Source organism: Plutella xylostella, chromosome 8 (genome assembly GCF_932276165.1).
Source record: "Plutella xylostella chromosome 8, ilPluXylo3.1, whole genome shotgun sequence".
Classification (NCBI taxonomy): domain Eukaryota; kingdom Metazoa; phylum Arthropoda; class Insecta; order Lepidoptera; family Plutellidae; genus Plutella; species Plutella xylostella.
In genome coordinates, this window is record NC_063988.1 from 7,338,483 (window position 1) to 7,361,389 (window position 22,907).

Sequence of the window (22,907 nt, forward strand, 5' to 3'; positions counted from 1 at the left end):
TTTTGTAAAAATATGTCGATTACATAGCAAACTTTGAGCATTCCACTTTACAATCTTTAATTTGTTTGTGAATTGGAACTAATATTTTTTGTTTCACTGGGGTTGCAAATATCATTCAATACTTCTAACACATTTTTAGAAGATATTGATTGGGGTATCTTGGGTCTTATTTAATGTTATCATTTTTATGATGCTTTGCACTAAAAGGTTTAGTGCCTTGTCGTTACTTTTCAATAAAGACAGAAGATCAAGAGGCTTCTTTGGACCTAGAGGGGGAAACTTTCATTATTGAATATGTCAGCAAATGATGATGGCTTAACTTTCTGTCTGTTTTCCTGGATTTTTTTTTGTTTGATTGGACACTGTGCTGAGATACTGACATGATTGCCATCGCAGTGGAAGCATTTTGCCTTTTCAATAGGTGTTGTGCATACTTTGAAAGAGTGCTCTTCCTTACAGATGGAGCAGCGTTCCGAGTTCTTACAAAACTTTGCTAAATGGCCATACCTGAGACACCGGAAACATTGCTTGACTGGCGGAACATACGCTGTAATATCATGCCGCCATCCGTCCAAGTCGACGTAGTCTGGAAGTACTGACGTCGCGAAGGTGATGGCTACAGTCTGCAGGGGCTGTAGAATAAAATTGTTGTCAATCTTTGTCCTCTTTGTAAATCTCCTTACAGATATGATCTTCTTGTAACTAGACAGCATGGTGAAGATTTTTTTGTTAGTCAGGTTGGTAGGCACATTTTTAATAATACCAGTAATTTCTGTGCTTTGTGCTGGAATGTTAGCCTTAAATTGATAATCCTTTAGAAACGTGGAGTTATTCAGAAAGGCATTTGCAAGGCTGGCCTTTTAAAAATAAATTGCAATTTTAAATTTGTTCATCGATCTTAAGTATTTTACCCCTTTATTGAATCGTTTAATGCAACTCGATATGGACATAAGGTCTCTGGTTCCGATGGGCATCTCCGCATTAGACGACTCTACGAAAACTACAAATTCTGCAGCTCCGGAATCCTCTGGGTAACGCCTCTTGTAATCTGTAACTAAGTAAGGTTTTGAAATATCCAAAACTTCGACCTCTGATTCGGAGGACGTCGTATCGACGTCGGACTTTTCACCCTCATCATCCTTCTTCCTTTTTTTTCTTGTCCTCACCTTCCCCATTGCTATTTTTTAATTTATTGTGTATGTAACAAACTTTTTATTGGTTTTTATTAGTAATTTACGTATTTGCAGTAGTTTTAATTAATATTATTAATAAATTTTTCGAAAATCCCGCCTGGTCTTTTCAATGGTTCCCGCGCTTTTTCCTTCCATAGAGTTTAGTTTCCTGGCCAAAGAGTAAAAAATGGATGTAAATATTTCCAAATTTCTTTATTCTTATTCTAATGAATGACTTTCGATATATTTAAAACCGGTTTTAACCGAAAAAAGTATCAATATCCGTTTTTTTTTTGTTATGGCAACTTGAAAAAGTCTTGCTTGTCTATGTATAAAATAAAAGGTCAAAATCATAAATTTTACTTTAAAATTTGATGATTGATTTGTTGATTTTAATCGGAATTTTGCTATTTTATTCCAGCTAATAATAAATAAAATATATATCAAAGCCAACTGTGATCTAGATAATAGTTTAGAAAATATAAGTTATCTATTTGTCTGTGACAGACACCTCAATCATAAGGATTTACAGAATGGTAAGTTTTTAATAGTTCCAGAAAATGTACAGCTATTATTATTTGATTTTTTTAAATTACTTAGTTATAATAGAGGAATTTTGTTACTAAACTCAATGTTTCCCCAACCAGCCGGCATGCGGCGGCGTAGCCATCTTGAATTTAGATTATGGCCGCCATGTCACATGTGAAATCGTGCCAGTGAAATCGAATTCGATAATCAGTGGTTCTATCGAGTTTCTGTGTTATTGTTACCGGTGATCCTCGTGTGCTAAGCGTGATGTTTGCGCAGATGGACGGCGGTGTGGTTCACCCGCACGGGGGGGTCGTGCACGGGCCGGTCGGCGTGCCGGGGGTGGTCCACAGCCTGCCGGTGCACGGCGCCGGGCCGGACGGCGAGCACGCGCCGCACGGGGGCCCGCGCCGCCGCTACCAGAACCGCCCCAAGCCCACCAACAACTTGGAGCGCCTGCCCCTGGATGAAGCCGCTAAAAGGGTAGGTAGCTGTATAGCTAGCGAGTATAGCTAATGAAATCGATTGGCTCGCCGGTTAAGGTATTGATATTGATAGTTTCAATTTCAAGCTCAAGTTTGATGTTCGTTGTCAACATACAGTTCTAATTATAATAACGTGTAGCCAGATTCAAATTAGAGAATTGATTAGAGGGTAGACTGCATACAACTCTCTCTTATTACTTAATAATTGGTATGTTTGGGCAGGAAATGGAGTCATTGCCAATGAAGACTCCAGTGTCGGTGTTGCAAGAGCTGCTGGCTCGTCGGGGAACGGTGCCCAAGTATGAGCTGGTGCAGATTGAGGGCATGATCCATGAGCCCACCTTCCGTTACCGAGTCACTGTCGCTGATCTTGTTGGTGAGTTGATGCAATGTTTATTTACATTTTATTAATTCCAACACATGGAAATCATTCAGCTCCAATGTACTATTGCATATTTTGTATTATTCTTTACTTTCTTTACATATTTTGTATTAGCTTACTAGTTAAAAAACAATCTCCATTTACTTCATAGCTTAAAGTTCAAAATCATATTACCTACATTAAATTAATTATGATAACTTTTGTATGGCTTCAGCTATGGGAACTGGTCGTTCAAAGAAGGAGGCCAAGCATTCTGCAGCCAAGGCCTTGCTGGACAAGCTTACTGGTGCTACACCTGCTGATCAGAACTCCAATGGAACTGTGCCTGAGGCGTAAGTATCTAATCTATCTTTTAATATCATTTACTAACTTCCCACAAACTACAATTCGCCTTAAAAGGTTTTGCCATGAGTATAAAAGTAGCCATGTATTTAATTTGGAGTCAGCTTTCCAAATATCATACAAATTGGAGTAATAGGCATCCATGCCGTTGTTATAAAATATAATTATGCAATGTTTGTCATTATAATTTCACATTATAATATAAATTCTGTTTGCAGAAATGCTGTGGTGACTTCGTTTGAGGACAAGCTGATGGGAAATCCTGTTGGTTGGCTTCAGGAACTGTGCATGTCGCGATTCTGGCCTCCTCCTTCATACCATGCAGAGAATGATGACAATGTTAACAGGCGTAAGTAAACCTTTAACAACACATAATATGCACAGTCCATAACAATAATCCATGAGCCTTCTCTATACTGGTGGGGTATTGCCCTAATCTCCACATTTGGTGGGCATGTTGGTGATATCGCATAACACAAACATCTAACAACCAAGATGAATTTGTCTTTTTAACAAATAACTGGCAAAGCTGGAGATCAAACCTGGGACCTTTAGCATAGCAGTCAGGGTCACTAAATTGACCAGTACAATTGATGTACATCCGGTGGTATTATTATTATTAACACAATATTTAAAGTAACGAAATAAAATTATCTTATGTAAAAATAGTATGTTGGTGTATTCAGTAATTTCAGATAAATCCTGTAAATTAATCACAATTAAAATGATCATGATTAATGCGTTTGTATCCTACAAGTTGACAAAATAATATTCCAGGTTTGCCTCACGAGCGCCAGTTCACAATAATCTGCACACTGCTGAAGCGTCGCGAGGTGGGCACCGGCAAGTCGAAGAAGTTGGCCAAGCGCCAGGCCGCCTACAAGATGTGGCAGGCGCTGCAAGACAACCCGCCAGAGTCTTTCCAGCCTGAGGAAGAGGTATGTAGTATGCAAACATAAAATAAACCACTTAGCTTGCTTATTAATCATATGAAGGATTTCTCACCATGAGAGTAGTGGAAAATGAACGCGAAAATTTGTGCGGTTGCGCTCTGGCGATTCTTCGGCCGCATCCACGATGCCAGCGGGCAGAGCGACGGCTTCGACTAGTATTATTTACTCTATGGCGGAGATTGGTACGTTATTCTCCGCCATAAAATAATAGTACGTGCCGTCGGCGTCGCTCTGCCTTGCGCGCTTTTCTTATCTTCTTTGTAATAAAATTTACTGTTGTTTTATAGGGCGGTGTCGGAGCGCGCTACGCCGATCTGAAGGACAGCAAAATCTCGACGCTGACCACCAGCCACAGCCACAAGGTGTCGCAGTTCCACAAGCACCTCAAGCAGTCTGTCGGACCCAACCTGGCCAAGCTTCAGGTATGTTATTCATAATTATTATTATCAAGATTTTTTTACTAATTGTAAATAAAATAATATGAAAATGGCGGCAGGCATATAAGTAATAGGAAGGTGTACAGTATTGTGTCAGGTTTTTTATGATTAGAGTGACATAAGAATGTGAGATAGCATGAGTCTGTCTGCCATTTTTAACCGACTTCATAAAAAGGAGGAGGTTCTCAATTCGTCGGGATCTTTTTTTTTTTTTTTTTTTATATTTTTTTTTATGTATGTTCACCGATTACTCCGCCGTTTATGAACCGATTTTGAAAATTCTTTTTTTGTTGTATTGGGTTGAGCTTCCAGGTGGTCCCATTTTTTTTTCAGAATTTTATCTCACCCCCAAGGGTGGGTAAAGGGGTAAAAACAGGGTATGAATTTCAATTTTGGGCACATATTAACCGATTCTAATGAAATTAAGAACGTAAATATAGTTCTTATAACAAAAAAATATGATGGTGACCTTGAGCTGATCTGATGATGGAAACGGAAGGCAGTCAGGGGAACTCCTCAACGGTATATAGCAACTACTTCGTGTTTAGGCTTGAATGATTCGTATTGATTAGTAGGACATTTTGGTATCATTTGCACCTTACTTTTGATTGAAAATTATTACAAATAAACTAAAAACTATTAAATAAAATAATAATTAAAAAAATTCAAAAACCGACTTCAAAAAACCACTAAAATGTAAGAAATAATTTAAGGTTTACAAAAATTCTACTCGTATGAGACAGTACAAATATACCTAAGCAGGAACTGTTCTTTTTTGAAGTTGGTGCCATATTTCTTCAGATTACTTTGTCACCGCACCAACATCAAAAAAGAACAGTTCCTGCTTAGGTATATTTGTACTGTCTCATACGAGTAGAATTTTTGTAAACCTTAAATTATTTCTTACATTTTAGTGGTTTTTTGAAGTCGGTTTTTTCATAGTGTTTGTTTATTTGCGAGCGTATATCAGCCCACTATTAGCCATTCCCATTTTAATCCTAAGGTGTAATATAATAATGCACACATTTACTTGTCCACTTACTAATATTAAATTTCTGTTACTTTCCAGGTGACTCCACTGAACAACAAGGACTTCAACTTCGTCCAGTTCCTGCAGGAGATCGCCTCGGAGCAGTCGTTCGAAGTGACGTACGTGGACATCGAGGAGAAGTCGATGACGGGGCGCAGCCAGTGCCTGGTGCAGCTGTCCACGCTGCCCGTCGCCGTGTGCTACGGCTCGGGGCTCTCCAGCAAGGACGCGCAGGCCTCCGCCGCACAGAACGCACTCGAGTATCTCAAGATCATGACCAAGAAGTGAGTGTCTCCTGAGCTTGCGACATCAATGCGACTCGCATGTAGCCCGTTTCCGGCAACATACTCGTTGTGGTTCTAAACCGATGTTCAGGAAACTAAACGCTTGATTGAGTGAGCTCTAAATATACTAGTGACGGGTGTAAATATTGTTTTTGCGAGGTATGGTCGTTGATGTCGCCAGGTCTCGAGTCTGTACTTGCTGAACCCACTTCCCATTTGAGCTGGCATTATGCCTGAATGTCATGGCTTCGGGCTATGCTTTATAACTGGCATATTTGCAGTATATTACTTGTGATTATTGTTTCCATTTATTTGTTACTTAATCGAGATTCTATATTCGAAATCTAAGTTCGTGTGCATGAGCAATCCGATTAGCAACTGGTGATTGTTCTCACTTGTACACTACTGCCAATGTGCGAGGGTAAATTGCATAGCCCGAAAAATAAACTTATTGAATCAAAGTATGAAGTGGTCATATAATAATAAAAATACAAGCTATACTTTGCATAGAATTAGTGTAATTTTCCCAGCGTGGAAATTACTTTTAAAAATATAAAATAACAATAAAACAAAAAAAAATACATAAAATAATAAAATACAAAAAAAGAGTGGACTATGTATTTCCAGTTTAATATTCAGCATTATTTAGCATGGTTTTTGCATTCATATCTAAATGAAAATATGAACTACTTATTATATACTTAGGGAGACGTCTTGTATTAATGTGACACCTTTATTTATAATAATGTATAATCGTAAAGCATGTTTTGTCATATTTATTTGTTAAGACGTCTATATTAATTAGTATTTTAGACACAGTCGATCTGATGTTTTTAATAACATCCATGCTGAGCATTAAACGGAAAATAATATTCTCAGCTTAAAAGCATTGTCTTGTTGAAGAACTGCCCGACCTTTGCTTTGTAACGAGCTCCGACTAGCAGCTAACTTACTTGAACTTACTAGAGAAGATTATTTACAAAGTGCAAGGGTTGGTTTTAGCAGAGGTGTGTGTGAGGCAGGATTGCAGAGTGGGTTCCCTTTCGTCTCTATAATCAAAAAGTACGGTTTTGTTTAGTACACAATGTATGGAAAACTTTGCGGGGAAGCTGAGAACTAGATGTTAGAGTGATATTTTCACTGATATAGTGGTTGCGATGTTCGGACCCCTTGCCTGTGAAAATGGGCATTATTTTAATGCAAAGTATAGAGGTTGTAACATTTTCTATCAGTGAAGTATCGTCGTCATAGTTGTGCGATAATTATAGGACAATGAGGAGGATACTCCACTCGCCCAGTTTCTTTTAAATTGAATGGTGTGAGTTCAACCTGCCCAATAGAGACATCGCACTGTTCAAGTTAGAAAAGACTACTCGGAGTAAAGGATTTGGAGTTCTGTTCAACCAAGACCAACTAAATAGCTTCGTGCCTAACATCGTGGCATGGAATTTATTTTATCATTTGTGTTTAGTGAGTCTTGGTTTTACTTATTCTTGTGAATTATTATGTGTCTCAAGAAGTAGCGTTTAAATATCATGTATTTTTAATCAATTTTGGTGTTTGTATAAAATCTGCACATTTATCGATATCATTTGTATCAAGTAAATTAGTATAATCCTAAAAACGTACTGTATAAGTGCCCCCATAATTATGATGTATGAGTTTTCAAATCAACTTTCAGACTAAAATTAACAATTGAATAAAGATGTTCGTGTTGCTTACTCTTTTAGTTTCATTTTGTCGTTTTTAAGATAGTATATTCGTTATGTTGATTAGGTTTGCTTTCGATTGACTTACTTAAACGGTAAATAAATACCATAAGATTGTAGGTACACGGTTGTGGCGACATCTATAATGAATACGCGCAAGCATAGAAGTCAAGATATAGATCCAGCAAAGAGATATCAAGGACGACCAACAGATGGCATGGAAGAGTGAAAGCAAAAATACCAAATCCTACATCGCGGTATCTAAGAATTACAGCTACTCAGTATATATACAGAATCCCGACATGTAACCGTCGGGCAGTTGCCCACCAAGCTAAACCGCCCAGCTTGGTCGGAGGATCCTCCCTTTTCAATGGAGGAGTGGCAACACCTTCGCTCCTCCATATTGGTGACCCCTACAACCTGAACACGACCTGATGATGACCATGCAGAACAGCAGCAGCAGAACATCTTCCACCATGTCGATGACCTCACAGACGATCAGCAGACCTTCCAGCAGCTACAAGATGAAGTCCAGCAGTACCATCACCCCCACAGCATCCTTCAGCAGCCACCCGAGTCAACCAGCTTGCAGATTCCATGGGCACCGTGACCACCAGCTTGCAGCGGAAATGCGCGAGCCTGGTCACACCCTCGAGCGGACAGACTGCAGCGACCTTGCAGTGCACTTCGGCCAGCCGTAGCAGCGTCGGTCCAGGGTCCACCTCTCCTGGTCGAAGAAGCATTGGGGCAACGCACCGGAACAGTCGTAGCAGAGCGATCCTTGCAGTCCACTTCAAGCCGGTACGATCGAGCGTCAACTCTCCCGGTTGGAGCTGGATTGGGGACATCGCCACGCGCCTAACATGCACTACTCTTCAAGCCGGTACGATCGAGCGTCAACTCTCCCGGTTGAAGACGAAGTGGGGTTACGGCGAATGAAGACCGCACACAGTCCTGAAAGGCGGACTAGCGGCAATCTAGCCTGGTGAACAAGACAAATACAGATGCACTGAAGAATATCGACCTACGGTCTCGGGGGGGAGTGATGTGGCGACATCTATAATGAATACGCGCAAGCATAGAAGTCAAGATATAGATCCAGCAAAGAGATATCAAGGACGACCAACAGATGGCATGGAAGAGTGAAAGCAAAAATACCAAATCCTACATCGCGGTATCTAAGAATTACAGCTACTCAGTATATATACAGAATCCCGACATGTAACCGTCGGGCAGTTGCCCACCAAGCTAAACCGCCCAGCTTGGTCGGAGGATCCTCCCTTTTCAATGGAGGAGTGGCAACACCTTCGCTCCTCCATACGGTATAGATACATTAGGCCATTATTAGGTAAGTATAATTAATTATGTCCTTCCAAGAAAATAATCAAGTGTCAGATAGATGCGATTCACAACTAAGAACTGGGAACTGGCGAAAGATGATAAAGAGTGTATAGTGCCACAAACTTATCTGTTCCGGTGACAGCTCACGTAAATGTGTAATATTTCTTCATTCTATAAGATTTTAAGTTTGCCAGTAGTTGTAATTCGCTCTTGTGGTTTCAATAAACCCATCTAATCTATATCAATATATAATTCACTAGCTGTTCCCGCGCGCTTCGCTTCGCCTTAAAAAGTTTTCCCGTGGGAATTCCGGGATAAAAAGTAGCCTATGTTTTTTCCCAGAGTCTAGACCGTATGTATACCAAATTTCATTCAAATCCGTTCAGTAGTTTTGGCGTGAAAGAGTAACAGACAGACACAGTTACTTTCGCATTTATAATATTAGTTAGGATTAGTGAATAATGAGATATGGAATATGGATCAATTTAGTTCGCTCTCACCGGAACAGATAAGTTTGTCGCACTGTAAATTAGTAAGTACAAGTTCACTATATTTGAATAATTTATTTCATTCATAGATAACAATGTTGGTATATTGTGTAGGAGATTTAGGTACTTTCAGTCAGAATTACAATGTCATTGCTTTCAGTGTACAAAAAAACATAACATATTCATAACTTATTTCTACTCACTTTGAACTTGGCTTTTGTGTTTAATTGATACCTACCTAATTTCTGTTTCCTATTATACCCAATATTGAATTTACTTGCAGGTATAAAATGATCACTAGCCCGTACGAAAGAAGGTAAAGAAGTGCAAGCATCCTCACCGGTACCTAAGTTCCACACCTCCATATTTGTTGATGGCGTTGATTCACCGTGTTCGTGTTCACTATTATCATAACAGGATCTTTCCACGGCATCCAGGTAAGTTTTAGCGTCAAACTCATCAGCAGTATCGCAATAACTTTCAAGCTCATTATGTAACATATGGGGAGCTGGAGATTGATCAGAATAGAAGTTGCTTTCCTTTTTTGGTGAATACACGCTGTCATCACAGAATTGCGATGGAGGTGGTATAATTTCGTTTTCATCCAAGTTTTTATAACACTGTTGCAGAAGACTTTTCGGGTTCAATAATGATTGATCTATATTGAAACTAATTTCATTATCGTTATCTACTATTGGCTCAGAGTAATTCAAAATTGGATCTACGTGTTTCATCTCCATTATTGGCATGGATTGGTGAAAATCTGGTTCCCTGCTGGATTTCTGGTCAATGGTATGTTTATATATCATGTTTCTCCCTTCATCCGGAATAGGTGTGATGGTTCTAGGCGTCATATCTATCAGAGTATTTGGTAAAGTGGCATCTATTCTATGAATGTCGGATATTTTAAAGGGTCGTTTTGGTTTTAATTTTTGAGAGTTTGTTTTGTTTTCTGGGATATGTTTTTGAATAGTTCGACAATTCTCCTGTTCAGCCTTTTCCCTGAAAAATTGAATTATTTATATTTATTAGTTAAACGCACCTTGTTTGGTTTATACTAGGTACCAAATGATTTATTACTTACTTTAAGATATTTGCATATTTTTTAAGCAAGTTATCCACAGCAGATGGTCCATTTTCAGAAGTACATTTTTCACGCTTTATGTCGGTCATTTTGTTTTCATGTTGGAAGTTATTTTCGATCCTTATTGATCCTTCATTCGTATTATTCGGGTCTTCTTGAATTTCCGATGTCTTGGTTTCAATTTCAAGAGGCGTAGCGAGTCTATCTGACGGAGTGTCACTATAATTTAGGTTACCAATGAAATTACTTATTTTATTTTTGGGCTCCGATATAATTTCTTCTGTTTCTAATCCCGATGTATTTGTTTTAATTTCAAAAGGTTTAGCTTGTCTAACTAATGGAATGTGTTTATCCTTTTTGTCACTACTGAAGTAAGTTTTTTTATCGCTGTCCTTCGACACAATAGCGGCTACATTTACTTCCATTTTCTTTATAACTTTAACAGTGCAGTTTTCGTCTGAATTATTCTTGGTCCATATGTCAATCTCGGTGGTAACGTAAGAATACTTTTGGGTGTACATAATTTTTGGTTTTTTACTTTCAAATTTAGTGTTTATTTCTGGCTGACATTCTTCTTCATAAATTCTTTCAAAATTATTATTTTGCATAGCTGGGCAATATGGAATTGTACTTGGTGAACTTATTTCCTTACTAAAGTCCATATTTTCATTTTCAGTGTACGGTGAATTGTTAATTGTAACATGTTTTTCGCGGTTACCGTGAATAGGGACGGCATTTCCATCTCTATTGCGGCTGTCCAATGAAAATGAACTTGTATGTTGAGTACCGGTTACAAATTCACTATACTGATGTTGGGGCATTTGATTATCACTACTATTCAGTCTGTATTGCTCTGAAACTAACATTCGATCCATGTTGCCTTCATTTCCATATTCTTCTAGTTTTTTAAGTTTTTCAGTTTTGAAATACAGGTCGACCTGCTGGTTATACTGTTTTGGCAGAAGTGCTGCCCTGCTATTGAATTCCTGTAGTTTGACTGGAACTAATGCGTGACTGCTTTCTGGTAACTGAATTGCATTTGTTTCAACACATTCTTCGTGGTTACTATTTATAGGAACTGGCTTTGCAAAACTACTGCTACACTTGTTATTAATCATTGGATGTATTGGTTTAAAATATTGTTCCGTAGTTGTGTCGTTTTTCTGCAATTCATCATTGCTCGATGGTCTATTTTGAGAACCCGCTATTACAATAGAATCAGTGCAAGCATCTTCTACTTTATTATCACTATTTAAAATAGTGTCATTGACTGTTTTATCACTGTATACTTTATCGTTCAATGCCAAAGTATAGCATCCTTGAATTGTTGTATCTACGTCTTCATTCTTCTCACTAGTTGAAAGACTACGAAATAAATTACCGATGCCAGTTAAATCCTTTTCTAAATTACCATCATGCGTACGGTAAATTGGCTGCACAGCTTGATCTATATCATTTATTTCTATAGGTTGATCAATATCTATTAAACTATTTTGAGACGGTTTATCTAGACATATATTTTCTGTGTGCATGTCTTTCTCGCTTATATTACTGGATCTATTTTGTGAGTTCTCTATTAAAATGCAATCTCCTTCTGTATTGTCACTGACCAAAACGGTTTCAATGTGTGTTGTATTGCTGTGTTCCTCGATGCTTTCTGTTTGAGCAGATGATACAGGCTCTAGTAGTTTTTGAATCACTACCGCACTGTCCATTCCAACTTTATTATTAGATTTCTGAAGGAATTTCTGAATGTGACTCTTTATAGCGTTAGAAAAGCCACTTTCTTTCGTTACCGGCTTTTCTATAATAACTTCATCGTCACTAGAATTACCGATCTTATCCAAGAAACTGTAATTATTAAGCCGTTTCGTATTTCTGGAGAGACCATTTTTAACTTTGTAGTTCTCTGTTCTTTGAAATTTAACAGAATCTTGGTGTTGTAGTTCATTGCCTGGTTTACCCATCTTAGGGTGGATAACTTTACTTGACGGTAGTTTAAGAATTAAGGGCCCGATTATGTGATGTTTGTTATTTTCATTTAAATTCGGCAAATACGGTTCCCAAGGTTTTTTCGATATTTCATTTTCGATTTCAGTTAATATGCTATTAATGTGTCCATTATCTATAAATTTACCGTCTTCAGTATCCATTTCAGGATATTCATTCATAATTGAATCAATGTATTGGCAATCTGTCGGAATAGTTCCTGTTTTCGAATAATTCAGCACTTCAAATTCTTCGTCTTCTTCAAAAGCTTTAACGTCTTCGCTCATACTATTTGTGAAATCTATAAATTCTTTCTCATTTAATTCAGCTGGTATCAAATTAGACATGGTAGGTTCATTTAACTCTTCACTTATACAATTTGTATAATCTGGAAATTCTTTGTCATTTAATTCAGCTGGTATCAAATCAGACATGGTCGTTTCATTTAACTCTTCTTGTAGACTTTTTGTAGTTTTACTGAAAGATCTTTTCAGTAGCTTTAGCTTTTCAAAGAGTGCGTTTTCTCTCCTCTTTTTTTCTTTGCATTGCGATATTTCAATACTGTTATTACCTCTTCTTTTGCGTTCCTTGAAAGTGTCTGTAATATTTGTCTGCTTACTCACAATATTCCTTTGCGAGTCCGTAACAGTTGGAGGCAAACACACAGGCATTGGTTCCAAATCTTTGAATAAGTAATCACAATGATCATCAATGCCAACTGCAATATAAAAAGGTTAAGCATTAGTGTTGCAGCAGTTATTAATAACATGTTATGTCTAATGTTAAGTACAAACATCATACCATACGTCGAGCTGATGCAGTGAGCTATTATTTTGTGTTCGCATCTGTGTTTCCTCGTTACGGAAAACGTTAAAGTGCCATCATAAACTTTTATCAAGGTTTTGTCCCTGAATAATAACAATAAATTAAAATTAATATAATGTAGGTCTTAATAGTGAACCCAGCAATGCACAAATAATTATTTTAAAAGCTTACACAAAAGTTGTGAGCAGAAGTATGTGGTTTTCCGAGTCGCCTACAATAACGTAACTTTTATGCGAGTCTCCTGCTGTCAAGTTGTCCATGTTTTCACTAAGATAGCTTTGGTTCATCAACATGAGTTGTATGGTGACTGTTTTCTCATCGACTGGTGTGATGGTCAGCTTGTATTTTGGCAATAAGCTTATTTGTTTCCGTATTATGTTACCAGCTGGTGGGCCTTTGTTCATTATCTGTAAATTCAATAATAACAATGTACTCAGTTGGTATGATTGGGTGTACCTACCTGCAGTGGGTATATTGCATTCTTGGATCATTGCCTAATAGGTATTTCATTAAAAAAAATTGCTTACCCTTTCTAAATCTCTCGGATGACTTTCTTCTAACAGCATAAAGTTGACCTGCAGAAGCAAATGTTTAGTAGACTTACCTAATAGGTATCTAGTATTTATCTAAAAGGCTCTGGAAACATCCTTGAAATTATATGAACACAACCTACATCCGTAGATTCGCAGTTACTTTACCTTCCCGGCTGTAGCCAACGAGTTGCTGTAAGTAGGCCCGATGCCTTTTAGCTGTCTACTGACGAACGGGGAGTTCTCCCACAGCTGAGCGCTCATGCACTTGGCTAGAACTACTGAGTTCAGTATCGTTGAATAGTACTGTGGCTGGTGCGATAGAAGGTTCGGACGCGTCAGGTAGGCGACCATGCCTGGAGGAAAAATGCAAGGAAATATGCAACTTTATGACCAATTATTGGTGTTTTTAGGTGACTGGTACAAGAATGTGACACTCAGGAAGGCCAAAGATGGAGATAGGAAATGAAATCACTCTGTATGTACGGCTATATTACTAAGTTAACTTAAGGATTGATGGTGCTTACACTTGCAAATCCTCGCAGCAATCCTCATAATTTTCATTGCTTCTTGGTTCAAAGATGGATCGGGGATAGGTAGGCATCCCAAAACTGCTTGTATTAGACTACAATGTAAAGAAAAATAATAAAGTGAAATTCTCGCAGATCTAAATATGTGCAAAAAAATGAGTAAATTATAAATTAAACAAAGTGCCGAAGGATCCGTGTTCGGATCAGAAATTCGTCAACCGACTAAAAAAACCTTAACAGTGTGTGTTGAAAAGTGCTCTCTAATCTTGGGCGCCCCTATTTAAAGTAGGTATGTTTCCTCACTCACCAATTCAGCTTCATCTGCCTCGTAGTAATCTTCCCCTTCATAGGGAATCTTATAGCCGCGCTCTGTGAGTTCCTGTTGAGTGCGTTGAGCGTGCGGCGCTCCTCCACGCGCAGATGCAGGTCGGCCAGCTCGTGGCTCTCACACACTGACAGTAGTAGCGCGGGGAGCTCCGTGCAGCCTGCTAGCTGATGATGATGATGATGATGATTGTTATGTATACAGGGTGTTGCAAAAAGGGTATACTAAGCCGAAACCTACATGTGCAGCATGGTATATCTAAGACCGAAACTAAAATCTGAATTTGGAAATTCGCGAAAAAAAAAAAACATTTTCCATAGTAAAAAGTCACGTGACCAACGAAGTTTTTATGGAAAATAAATAAATTTTTTCGCGAATTTTGAAATTCTGATTTCAGATTCGGGCTTAGCTATAACATGCTGCACATGCTGGTTTCGGCTTAATATACCCTTTTTGCAACACCCTGTATATGTTAGAAGCGTATGGCTATGCTCTCACACACTCACTAGCGCGGGCAGCTCAGTGCAGCCTGCTAGCTGACGGCGTGTCATGATGATTGTTAGGTCTATGTTAGAAGCGTATGGCTATGCTCTCACACACAGCTCAGTGCAGCCTGCTAGCTGAGAGCGTGTCATGATGATTGTTAGGTCTATGTTAGAAGCGTATGGCTATGCTCTCACACACAGCTCAGTGCAGCCTGCTAGCTGAGAGCGTGTCATGATGATTGTTAGGTCTATGTTAGAAGCGTATGGCTATGCTCTCACACACAGCTCAGTGCAGCCTGCTAGCTGAGAGCGTGTCATGATGATTGTTAGGTCTATGTTAGAAGCGTATGGCTATGCTCTCACACACTGACAGCGCTAGCGCGGTCAAAATTCGAAATACAGGTCATAGTAAAAACTCACGTGACCAACGAAGTTTGTATGGAAAATAAATATTTTTTTTCGCGAATTTTGAAATTCTGATTTCAGATTCGGGCTTAGCTATAACATGCTGCACATGCTGGTTTCGGCTTAATATACCCTTTTTGCAACACCCTGTATATGTTAGAAGCGTATGGCTATGCTCTCACACATTGACACCGCTAGCGCGGGCAGCTCGGTGGAGCCTGCTAGCTGATGATGATGATGATTGTTAGGTCTATGTTAGAAGCGTATGGCTATGCTGCTAGCTGAGGCCGTGTCATGATGATTTTTAGGTCTATGTTAGAAGCGTATGGCTATGCTGCTAGCTGAGGCCGTGTCATGATGATTGTTAGGTCTATGTTAGAAGCGTATGGCTATGCTGCTAGCTGAGGCCGTGTCATGATGATTGTTAGGTCTATGTTAGAAGCGTATGGCTATGCTGCTAGCTGAGGCCGTGTCATGATGATTGTTAGGTCTATGTTAGAAGCGTATGGCTATGCTGCTAGCTGAGGGCGTGTCATGATGATTGTTAGGTCTATGTTAGAAGCGTATGGCTATGCTGCTAGCTGAGGGCGTGTCATGATGATTGTTAGGTCTATGTTAGCAGCGTATGGCTATGCTGCTAGCTGAGGGCGTGTCATGATGATTGTTAGGTCTATGTTAGAAGCGTATGGCTATGCTGCTAGCTGAGGGCGTGTCATGATGATTGTTAGGTCTATGTTAGAAGCGTATGGCTATGCTGGCGTGTCATGATGATTGTTAGGTCTACGTTAGAAGCGTATGGCTATGCTGCTAGCTGAGGGCGTGTCATGATGATTGTTAGGTCTATGTTAGAAGCGTATGGCTATGCTGCTAGCTGAGGGCGTGTCATGATGATTGTTAGGTCTATGTTAGAAGCGTATGGCTATGCTGCTAGCTGAGGGCGTGTCATGATGATTGTTAGGTCTATGTTAGAAGCGTATGGCTATGCTGCTAGCTGAGGGCGTGTCATGATGATTGTTAGGTCTATGTTAGAAGCGTATGGCTATGCTGCTAGCTGAGGGCGTGTCATGATGATTGTTAGGTCTATGTTAGAAGCGTATGGCTATGCTGCTAGCTGAGGGCGTGTCATGATGATTGTTAGGTCTATGTTAGAAGCGTATGGCTATGCTGGCGTGTCATGATGATTGTTAGGTCTACGTTAGAAGCGTATGGCTATGCTGCTAGCTGAGGGCGTGTCATGATGATTGTTAGGTCTATGTTAGAAGCGTATGGCTATGCTGCTAGCTGAGGGCGTGTCATGATGATTGTTAGGTCTATGTTAGAAGCGTATGGCTATGCTGCTAGCTGAGGGCGTGTCATGATGATTGTTAGGTCTATGTTAGAAGCGTATGGCTATGCTGCTAGCTGAGGGCGTGTCATGATGATTGTTAGGTCTATGTTAGAAGCGTATGGCTATGCTGCTAGCTGAGGGCGTGTCATGATGATTGTTAGGTCTATGTTAGAAGCGTATGGCTATGCTGCTAGCTGAGGGCGTGTCATGATGATTGTTAGGTCTATGTTAGAAGCGTATGGCTATGCTGCTAGCTGAGGGCGTGTCATGATGATTGTTAGGTCTATGTTAGAAGCGTATGGCTATGCTGCTAGCTGAGGGCGTGTCATGATGATTGTTAGGTCTATGTTAGAAGCGTATGGCTATGCTGCTAGCTGAGGGCGTGTCATGATGATTGTTAGGTGTATGTTAGAAGCGTATGGCTATGCTCTCACACACTGACACCACTAGCGCCCCCAGCTCAGTGGAGCCTGCTAGCTGAGGGCGTGTCATGATGATGATAATGATAATTTGTAATGTAATAGAGTGGAGGCGCGGTGAGTTTGTGTAAATGGTAATGGAGGGAGGAGGGACCATTTACATACAGGTTAAAGTTAGTGACAGATTGCCTTATGGCACGCGATCTATAGGATGCTTCCTAATACAGCAATCGGATAAATGTATTACATAAAGCACACTCGACATCCTGTTTGTATTGACCAGAAAATTTTAAGCTCTGTAACATGAGGGTCCATCATGAAAGCAGTATTCACAGACACAGTTAATCATGAGCAGCACGACTTATTCATATTTACCTTCATAATAATCTTCATAGTCTCGAAGTCCAGGTAGTAGACAGACATCAGCGTACCGGCTTCCGTAGACTCGATGCAGCTGGCCTCGTCCATGGTGATGAGGCCGGCGGAAGCTAGGCCGTTCATGGCTTTCACGCATAGTTCTGAAAATATTGGAATTATTTAGGACATCATCAGATTATAGTCAGTCAGTCATATAGATCTATAGTCTAGCTAGCTCAATCTTTAATAATGAGAATCGAAGTTGTTTCTGTTTTGAATATTGTCTGGCGTTCCAGTAGTACATTACATAGTACGTACCTACATGCTAAAGCGAGATTGTAGGTACGGTCAGGTGCAGAAAAACCTGACCCCCCTCTCATAGTAACAATGTTTCTGAGGGGGTCAGGTTTCTCTGCACCTTACTGTACCATGTGGTATGTCACTTAGTTTTCAGCCAAGCTATGACTGCGGCGATTGCCGAATTCGTTTTTAGATTGATCATGAGGATCAAACTGTGTGCGTTGAAGTCATATTAATTAACTGTAATGTTGACTTCATATTAATTAATTGTAATGTTGACCGTGCCTCTTCTTCCCCCTATAGATACAACCCCTACTTATAACAGTAACTATCTTGATCCACTTTACACAATACTAAGGTTTCTTAGGTAAATAAGGTTTAATTGGGTATCAAAGTTCGAGGACGGATAGGGAGTTTTTCAAAGCTTTTTTTGAGTTGCCTGAGAGGTAGTTAATTTAAAGATAAACATACGTAAACGATTCCGATTACGAGGGTTTATGATTTCCGCTATAATTATGTTTGCCTTTTTTATACGTTTTATGATGTGATATGATATTATTAACTGCCTAACTGCGTATAGCTATTGTTAGAAATTATTTGGCTAAAAATAACAAATTTTTAACTATATTACACAGGATTGTAACTTTTTTTAAATACATACCTAACTACTTAGATTGGTTCATTAATATACACCATCTTAAATTGTTACTTTCATCAAAGGTTCACAATGTATCTACCTACATACCTAAGTACGTAGGTAAGAACTTGAATACTTTATTTATATCACGCACATAACAATGTTAATCTTGTTAAGTTGTAAACACAGCACAACAATGCTGCTATCAATCACTGGGTTAAGGTAAATAGTTCAAGGTCTTTATAATTACTATGAAATTAACATTCTTTAAGCTCTTTCGCGTTGAAGACGCTATTTAATGATCGCGTGAGGGGTGCTACCTTTTCATGGCAGAATTATTAAATTAAAAATAATAAACGTTATAAATCTAATAGACTACTAAGATTCGATAATTATAGATTTCAACGATGAATCTACAGCCTTTTTGTGAAAATTCGGAGAAAATATTTTAATTATTAGCCATATTTTTTTAGCTTCTAGGCTCATACTTTTCGATGTAGGTACTTACATAGGTACTTTCTTGACACATGTTTGTGAAGATTTATGGGTTACACTTAATCTAAAAGTTAACAATATTGTAAGAAAAATTACAATCTGCGCTGTATATCTCCCTCCACCCGTAAAAATTAATACACTAAATACATTTCTAGATAATGCCAATAATGTTATTCATAATACTAATAATGTTATTATAGTTGGCGATTTTAATTTAAGTTTTATTAACTGGAGTCCAAGCCTAGATTCTCATCATATGGTTCCTAATAATTATAGCAATAACTTAGGTTACGCTTTAGTTGATTTTATTAATGCTAATGACTTACACCAAATAAATACCACTCGCAATAGTGATGATAAAATATTAGATCTCATTCTTAGTAATATAAGTAATCTAGAAAACTCAGTTCCACTGGAAAATTTAAGCAAATTAGATAAACTATATCCTGGTTTGTTACTGAACTTTCCACTTACTAGTCTTCAATATTTAAAATCTAATGAACGCCCCTCACTCAACTACTATAAGGCCGACTTTGATAGTATTAATTTAGAACTAAACTCTACCGACTGGCATTCCGAATTCTCTAACTGTGATAATGTAGATTCTATGGTTTGTATACTTAAGGATAGGTTAATCTCTGCTATTGATAAATTTGTACCCAAACGAACTAGAAAAATGTCAAGATATCCTCCATGGTTCACCAAACAACTAATATGTCTCCTAACTGAACAAAACAAGTTAAGAAACAAATACAAAAAGTTTAAAAACCCTAGAGACAAATTTGAATATGAATTACTGCGTAGCCGATGTCATAAACTCTTAGATAAATGCTACTCTGACTATAAGTGTAGACTGGAGAATGAAATGCATTCTAATCCCAAAGCTTTTTGGCGTTATGTGAAGGACAAACGTAAAGGAGCTTCGACTATACCTATAGTGATGCATCTCAATAACCTAATTGGTAACAACACAACAGACATATCTAATCTTTTTGCTACTCATTTTTCTAATATCTATAACAAAAAAACTTCCTCTTCAGCCAGAACTAATAACAGTAACTCCACTACCCCTATAACTACCAATATTAACTACGGAATAACTGAAAGAGTAATAAAGAAAGAGGGGAAAACCTCCAAACACTACTGCTCAAATACCACTTGATATTAATCATCTTAATGTGCACTTCACCTCGGCTCCATCACTTGATCCTCTAATTAAGAGGCTATCCTTAAACCACATTAAGAACACTGTGATCCCCACGCCAGACATCGACTCGTTCAAATTTTCACCAGCAACACGGGAGGAGATCAAGAAGATAATTCTTTCACTGAAGTCCAAAGCTGTGGGTCATGATAACATAGGACGTATTATGATTACATCCCTCCTTGATATCCTTTTACCTGCTATAACTCACATTGTAAACCACTCCCTATCCTCAGGCCAATTCCCTAACCTCTGGCGCAAAGCTTTTGTCCTTCCCCTTCCTAAAGTTCCAGCTCCCAGTGCTCCTAACGAGTATCGTCCCATCTCAATTCTTCCCTTTCTATCGAAAATACTGGAATCAGTAGTACACCGTCAACTGACTATGTTTCTAACGAAAGGCAATCTGTTGAACCCATTCCAGTCTGGATTCCGCTCGGGACATAGCACGACCACAGCTTTGCTGAAAGTGACTGAAGACATCAGGTGTGCCATGGAGGATCGGCGGGTAACAGTACTGGTCCTGGTGGACTTCAGTAATGCCTTTAACGCCGTCGACCACGACCTGTTGCTTGCCATTCTTGAATGTCACAAGATCTCCGACCCCGCTGTTAGCTGGTTCTCCTCATATCTTCGTGGTCGCCAACAGGCAATACGTTGCGGTCCTTCTGACATATCAGATTGGGCTGACTTGTCTGCTGGCGTTCCTCAAGGCGGCATTCTCTCTCCCTTACTTTTTTCAACGTTTATTAATTTTGTCACGTCTAATCTCCAATGCTCCTACCACTTGTATGCTGATGACTTGCAGATTTACAACCAGATCAAGCTTGATGATCTAGACACTGGCATCGCTAGGGTGAACAGTGATCTCGAGGAGATCTTACGATGGTCACGGAGTTTTGGCATCTCTGTAAACCCGAGCAAGTGTCAAGCCATCATTGTAGGAGGTTCTAGGTTGTTATCAGGCCTAGACTATGCCACTGTACCACCAGTCAAATATGACAGTAGAGTAGTTCCTTTTTCTGAAACTGTTACGGATCTGGGTCTAATCATCGATCAAAATCTTAGTTGGGTACAACAGCTGGACAAAGTATCTCGCAAAGTTTACGCCTCTCTCCACTCCCTACTTCGCATGAAAAATTTCCTTCCGCAGCATACTAAACTAGCCTTAGTCAACTCTCTCCTAGTACCTATTATAGACTACGCGGACGTATGCTACCTGGACCTGACCGAAGCACAGCTCAATAAGCTAGAACGCTTACTGAACACCTGCATTCGTTTCGTTTTTGGGCTGCGTAAATATGATCACGTGTCTCAGTACCGCTCACAGCTTAAATGGCTCCCAATTCGTGATCGTAGGAACTTACGTATTCTATGTTTACTTTTCTCTATTCTCCGCGAGCCAAATACCCCTCCCTATCTTAAGTCTATGTTCACATTTCTCTCAGATACCCACTCCAAGCATTTACGATCCTCTCACAATTTACTCTTAGCTCTGCCCTCCTTCCATTCTGGCTTTATGTCCGATTCCTTCGCGGTCACGGCTGTACGATTATGGAACAATCTTCCTCACAATATTAGAAGTGCACCTTCTCGCAACGTGTTTAAATGTTTGACTCGTGCTTACTACCTTAGCAAGTTAGATAAATAGACCGCTTCTCCTGAACTGCTTAAGTATATTTTATAGGTATATATTATTATGTATGTATTAGATATTCTTATGTATATATATTATGTATAATATATTGTATGTATCGGTATATTTGTATATAGGTTAATTAGGTATAATATTAAGTGACTTAGGTTTACTATTCTTTTCCTTTTTTTTAAATTCTTTTTTTGTACACCTTATTACCTATTTTTTCCTGTACCTCCTGCGGGTTGACTGGCAGAAAATGCTTTTAGCGTTAAGTCCACCCTTTGTACTTTTATTTGTAATATCTGTACAATAAAGAGTTAAATAATAATAATAAATAATAATTAAATGTATTAATAAACTAAATGCATCTCAATCAGCAGGTCCGGACGGCATTCATCCGTTACTTGTAAAACGGTGCGGCCTTAGCCCTCCCATTGTGCATTATATTTAATAAATCTTTACAAGATGGTCATTTTCCTACAGAGTGGAAAAGAGCTAGAATTACCCCGATACATAAAAAAGGTGACATCACCTTAGTGAAAAACTACAGACCTATTTCTATCCTGTCCTGTTTTGCTAAACTATTTGAAGCTATCGTTTGTCCAATTCTTACAAAAAATTTAGATCATGCGTTAAGTAAATCACAACATGGATTTAGGAAGGGTCGCTCAGTCGAAACAAATCTGGTTAGTTATATTAGTGAATTGTCCCATACAGTCGACGCAGGTCTGCAAGTCGACGCAATTTATATCGACTTTACCAGTGCATTTGACAAAGTTTGTCACACCCTTCTCCTCAAAAAACTTGAAATAATCGGCATAAATGTTTCATTAATAAAGTGGCTAACTTCATACTTAGAAAAAAGGGAACAAGTTGTCTCAATCAATGGTTTTCAATCTAAATTCTTCTATGCTGAGTCCGGTGTGCCTCAAGGTTCTCATTTAGGTCCAATTCTTTTCCTTGCTTTTATAAATGATCTGACCCATCACATCCAATATAGTAAATACTCAATGTTTGCCGATGATTTAAAAATTTACCGTACCATAACTTCTACCGACGACAACTGTCTTCTTCAAGACGATCTTAATAATATTTTGAAATGGTGTGATATTAATTGCATGTTGATCAACGCTCAAAAATGTTTTCATATTAAGTTTACTCGTAAAAAAGTTCCACATTCCTTTGATTACCTTCTCGACAGTAATGCA

The 22,907-nt window shown here is 38.8% G+C and overlaps 2 protein-coding genes across 3 annotated transcripts; one reads left to right on the top strand and one right to left on the bottom strand.

Annotated features, from left to right (window-relative positions):
- The first annotated feature begins 1,492 nt into the window (after window positions 1-1,492).
- Window positions 1,493-7,334, top strand: LOC105391463 (interferon-inducible double-stranded RNA-dependent protein kinase activator A homolog). Of its 2 annotated transcripts, XM_011562936.3 has the most exons (8): window positions 1,493-1,708; window positions 1,980-2,183; window positions 2,408-2,561; window positions 2,782-2,899; window positions 3,128-3,258; window positions 3,687-3,847; window positions 4,150-4,284; window positions 5,369-7,334. In XM_011562936.3, exons 1-8 carry the CDS (start codon window positions 1,706-1,708, stop codon window positions 5,615-5,617), a joined length of 1,155 nt encoding a protein of 384 aa, XP_011561238.2. In that variant the 5' UTR covers window positions 1,493-1,705; the 3' UTR covers window positions 5,618-7,334. The 2 variants fall into 2 exon arrangements, with proteins under 2 accessions (XP_011561238.2, XP_037970673.1); XM_038114745.2 differs by lacking the exon at window positions 1,493-1,708 and having other exon boundaries at window positions 1,840-2,183.
- Window positions 7,335-9,213: 1,879 nt separating this feature from the next.
- LOC125488835 lies at window positions 9,214-14,605 on the bottom strand. The gene is made up of 8 exons (XM_048622355.1): window positions 14,417-14,605; window positions 14,107-14,204; window positions 13,748-13,935; window positions 13,577-13,624; window positions 13,221-13,456; window positions 13,026-13,132; window positions 10,236-12,942; window positions 9,214-10,153 (listed from the first exon to the last, which is right to left on the bottom strand). The coding sequence occupies exons 1-8, from the start codon at window positions 14,455-14,457 to the stop codon at window positions 9,334-9,336; spliced, it is 4,245 nt and encodes a 1,414-aa protein (XP_048478312.1). The 5' UTR covers window positions 14,458-14,605; the 3' UTR covers window positions 9,214-9,333.
- Between the last annotated feature and the right edge of the window lie 8,302 nt (window positions 14,606-22,907).

Bases quoted from the DNA above. Each gene is read 5' to 3' on its own strand.
- LOC105391463 (XM_038114745.2), top strand. From the start codon at position 1,968: ATGTTTGCGCAGATGGACGGCGGTGTGGTTCACCCGCACGGGGGGGTC. The intron at 3,259-3,686 runs GTAAGTAAACCT...ATAATATTCCAG, and splicing joins TGATGACAATGTTAACAGGC to GTTTGCCTCACGAGCGCCAG. The intron at 4,285-5,368 runs GTATGTTATTCA...GTTACTTTCCAG, and splicing joins CCAACCTGGCCAAGCTTCAG to GTGACTCCACTGAACAACAA.
- LOC125488835 (XM_048622355.1), bottom strand. From the start codon at position 14,457: ATGAAGGGGAAGATTACTACGAGGCAGATGAAGCTGAATTG. The intron at 14,205-14,416 runs GTGAGTGAGGAA...TTTACATTGTAG, and splicing joins AGGCAGATGAAGCTGAATTG to TCTAATACAAGCAGTTTTGG. The intron at 13,133-13,220 runs GTAAGCTTTTAA...GTTATTATTCAG, and splicing joins CTTCTGCTCACAACTTTTGT to GGACAAAACCTTGATAAAAG.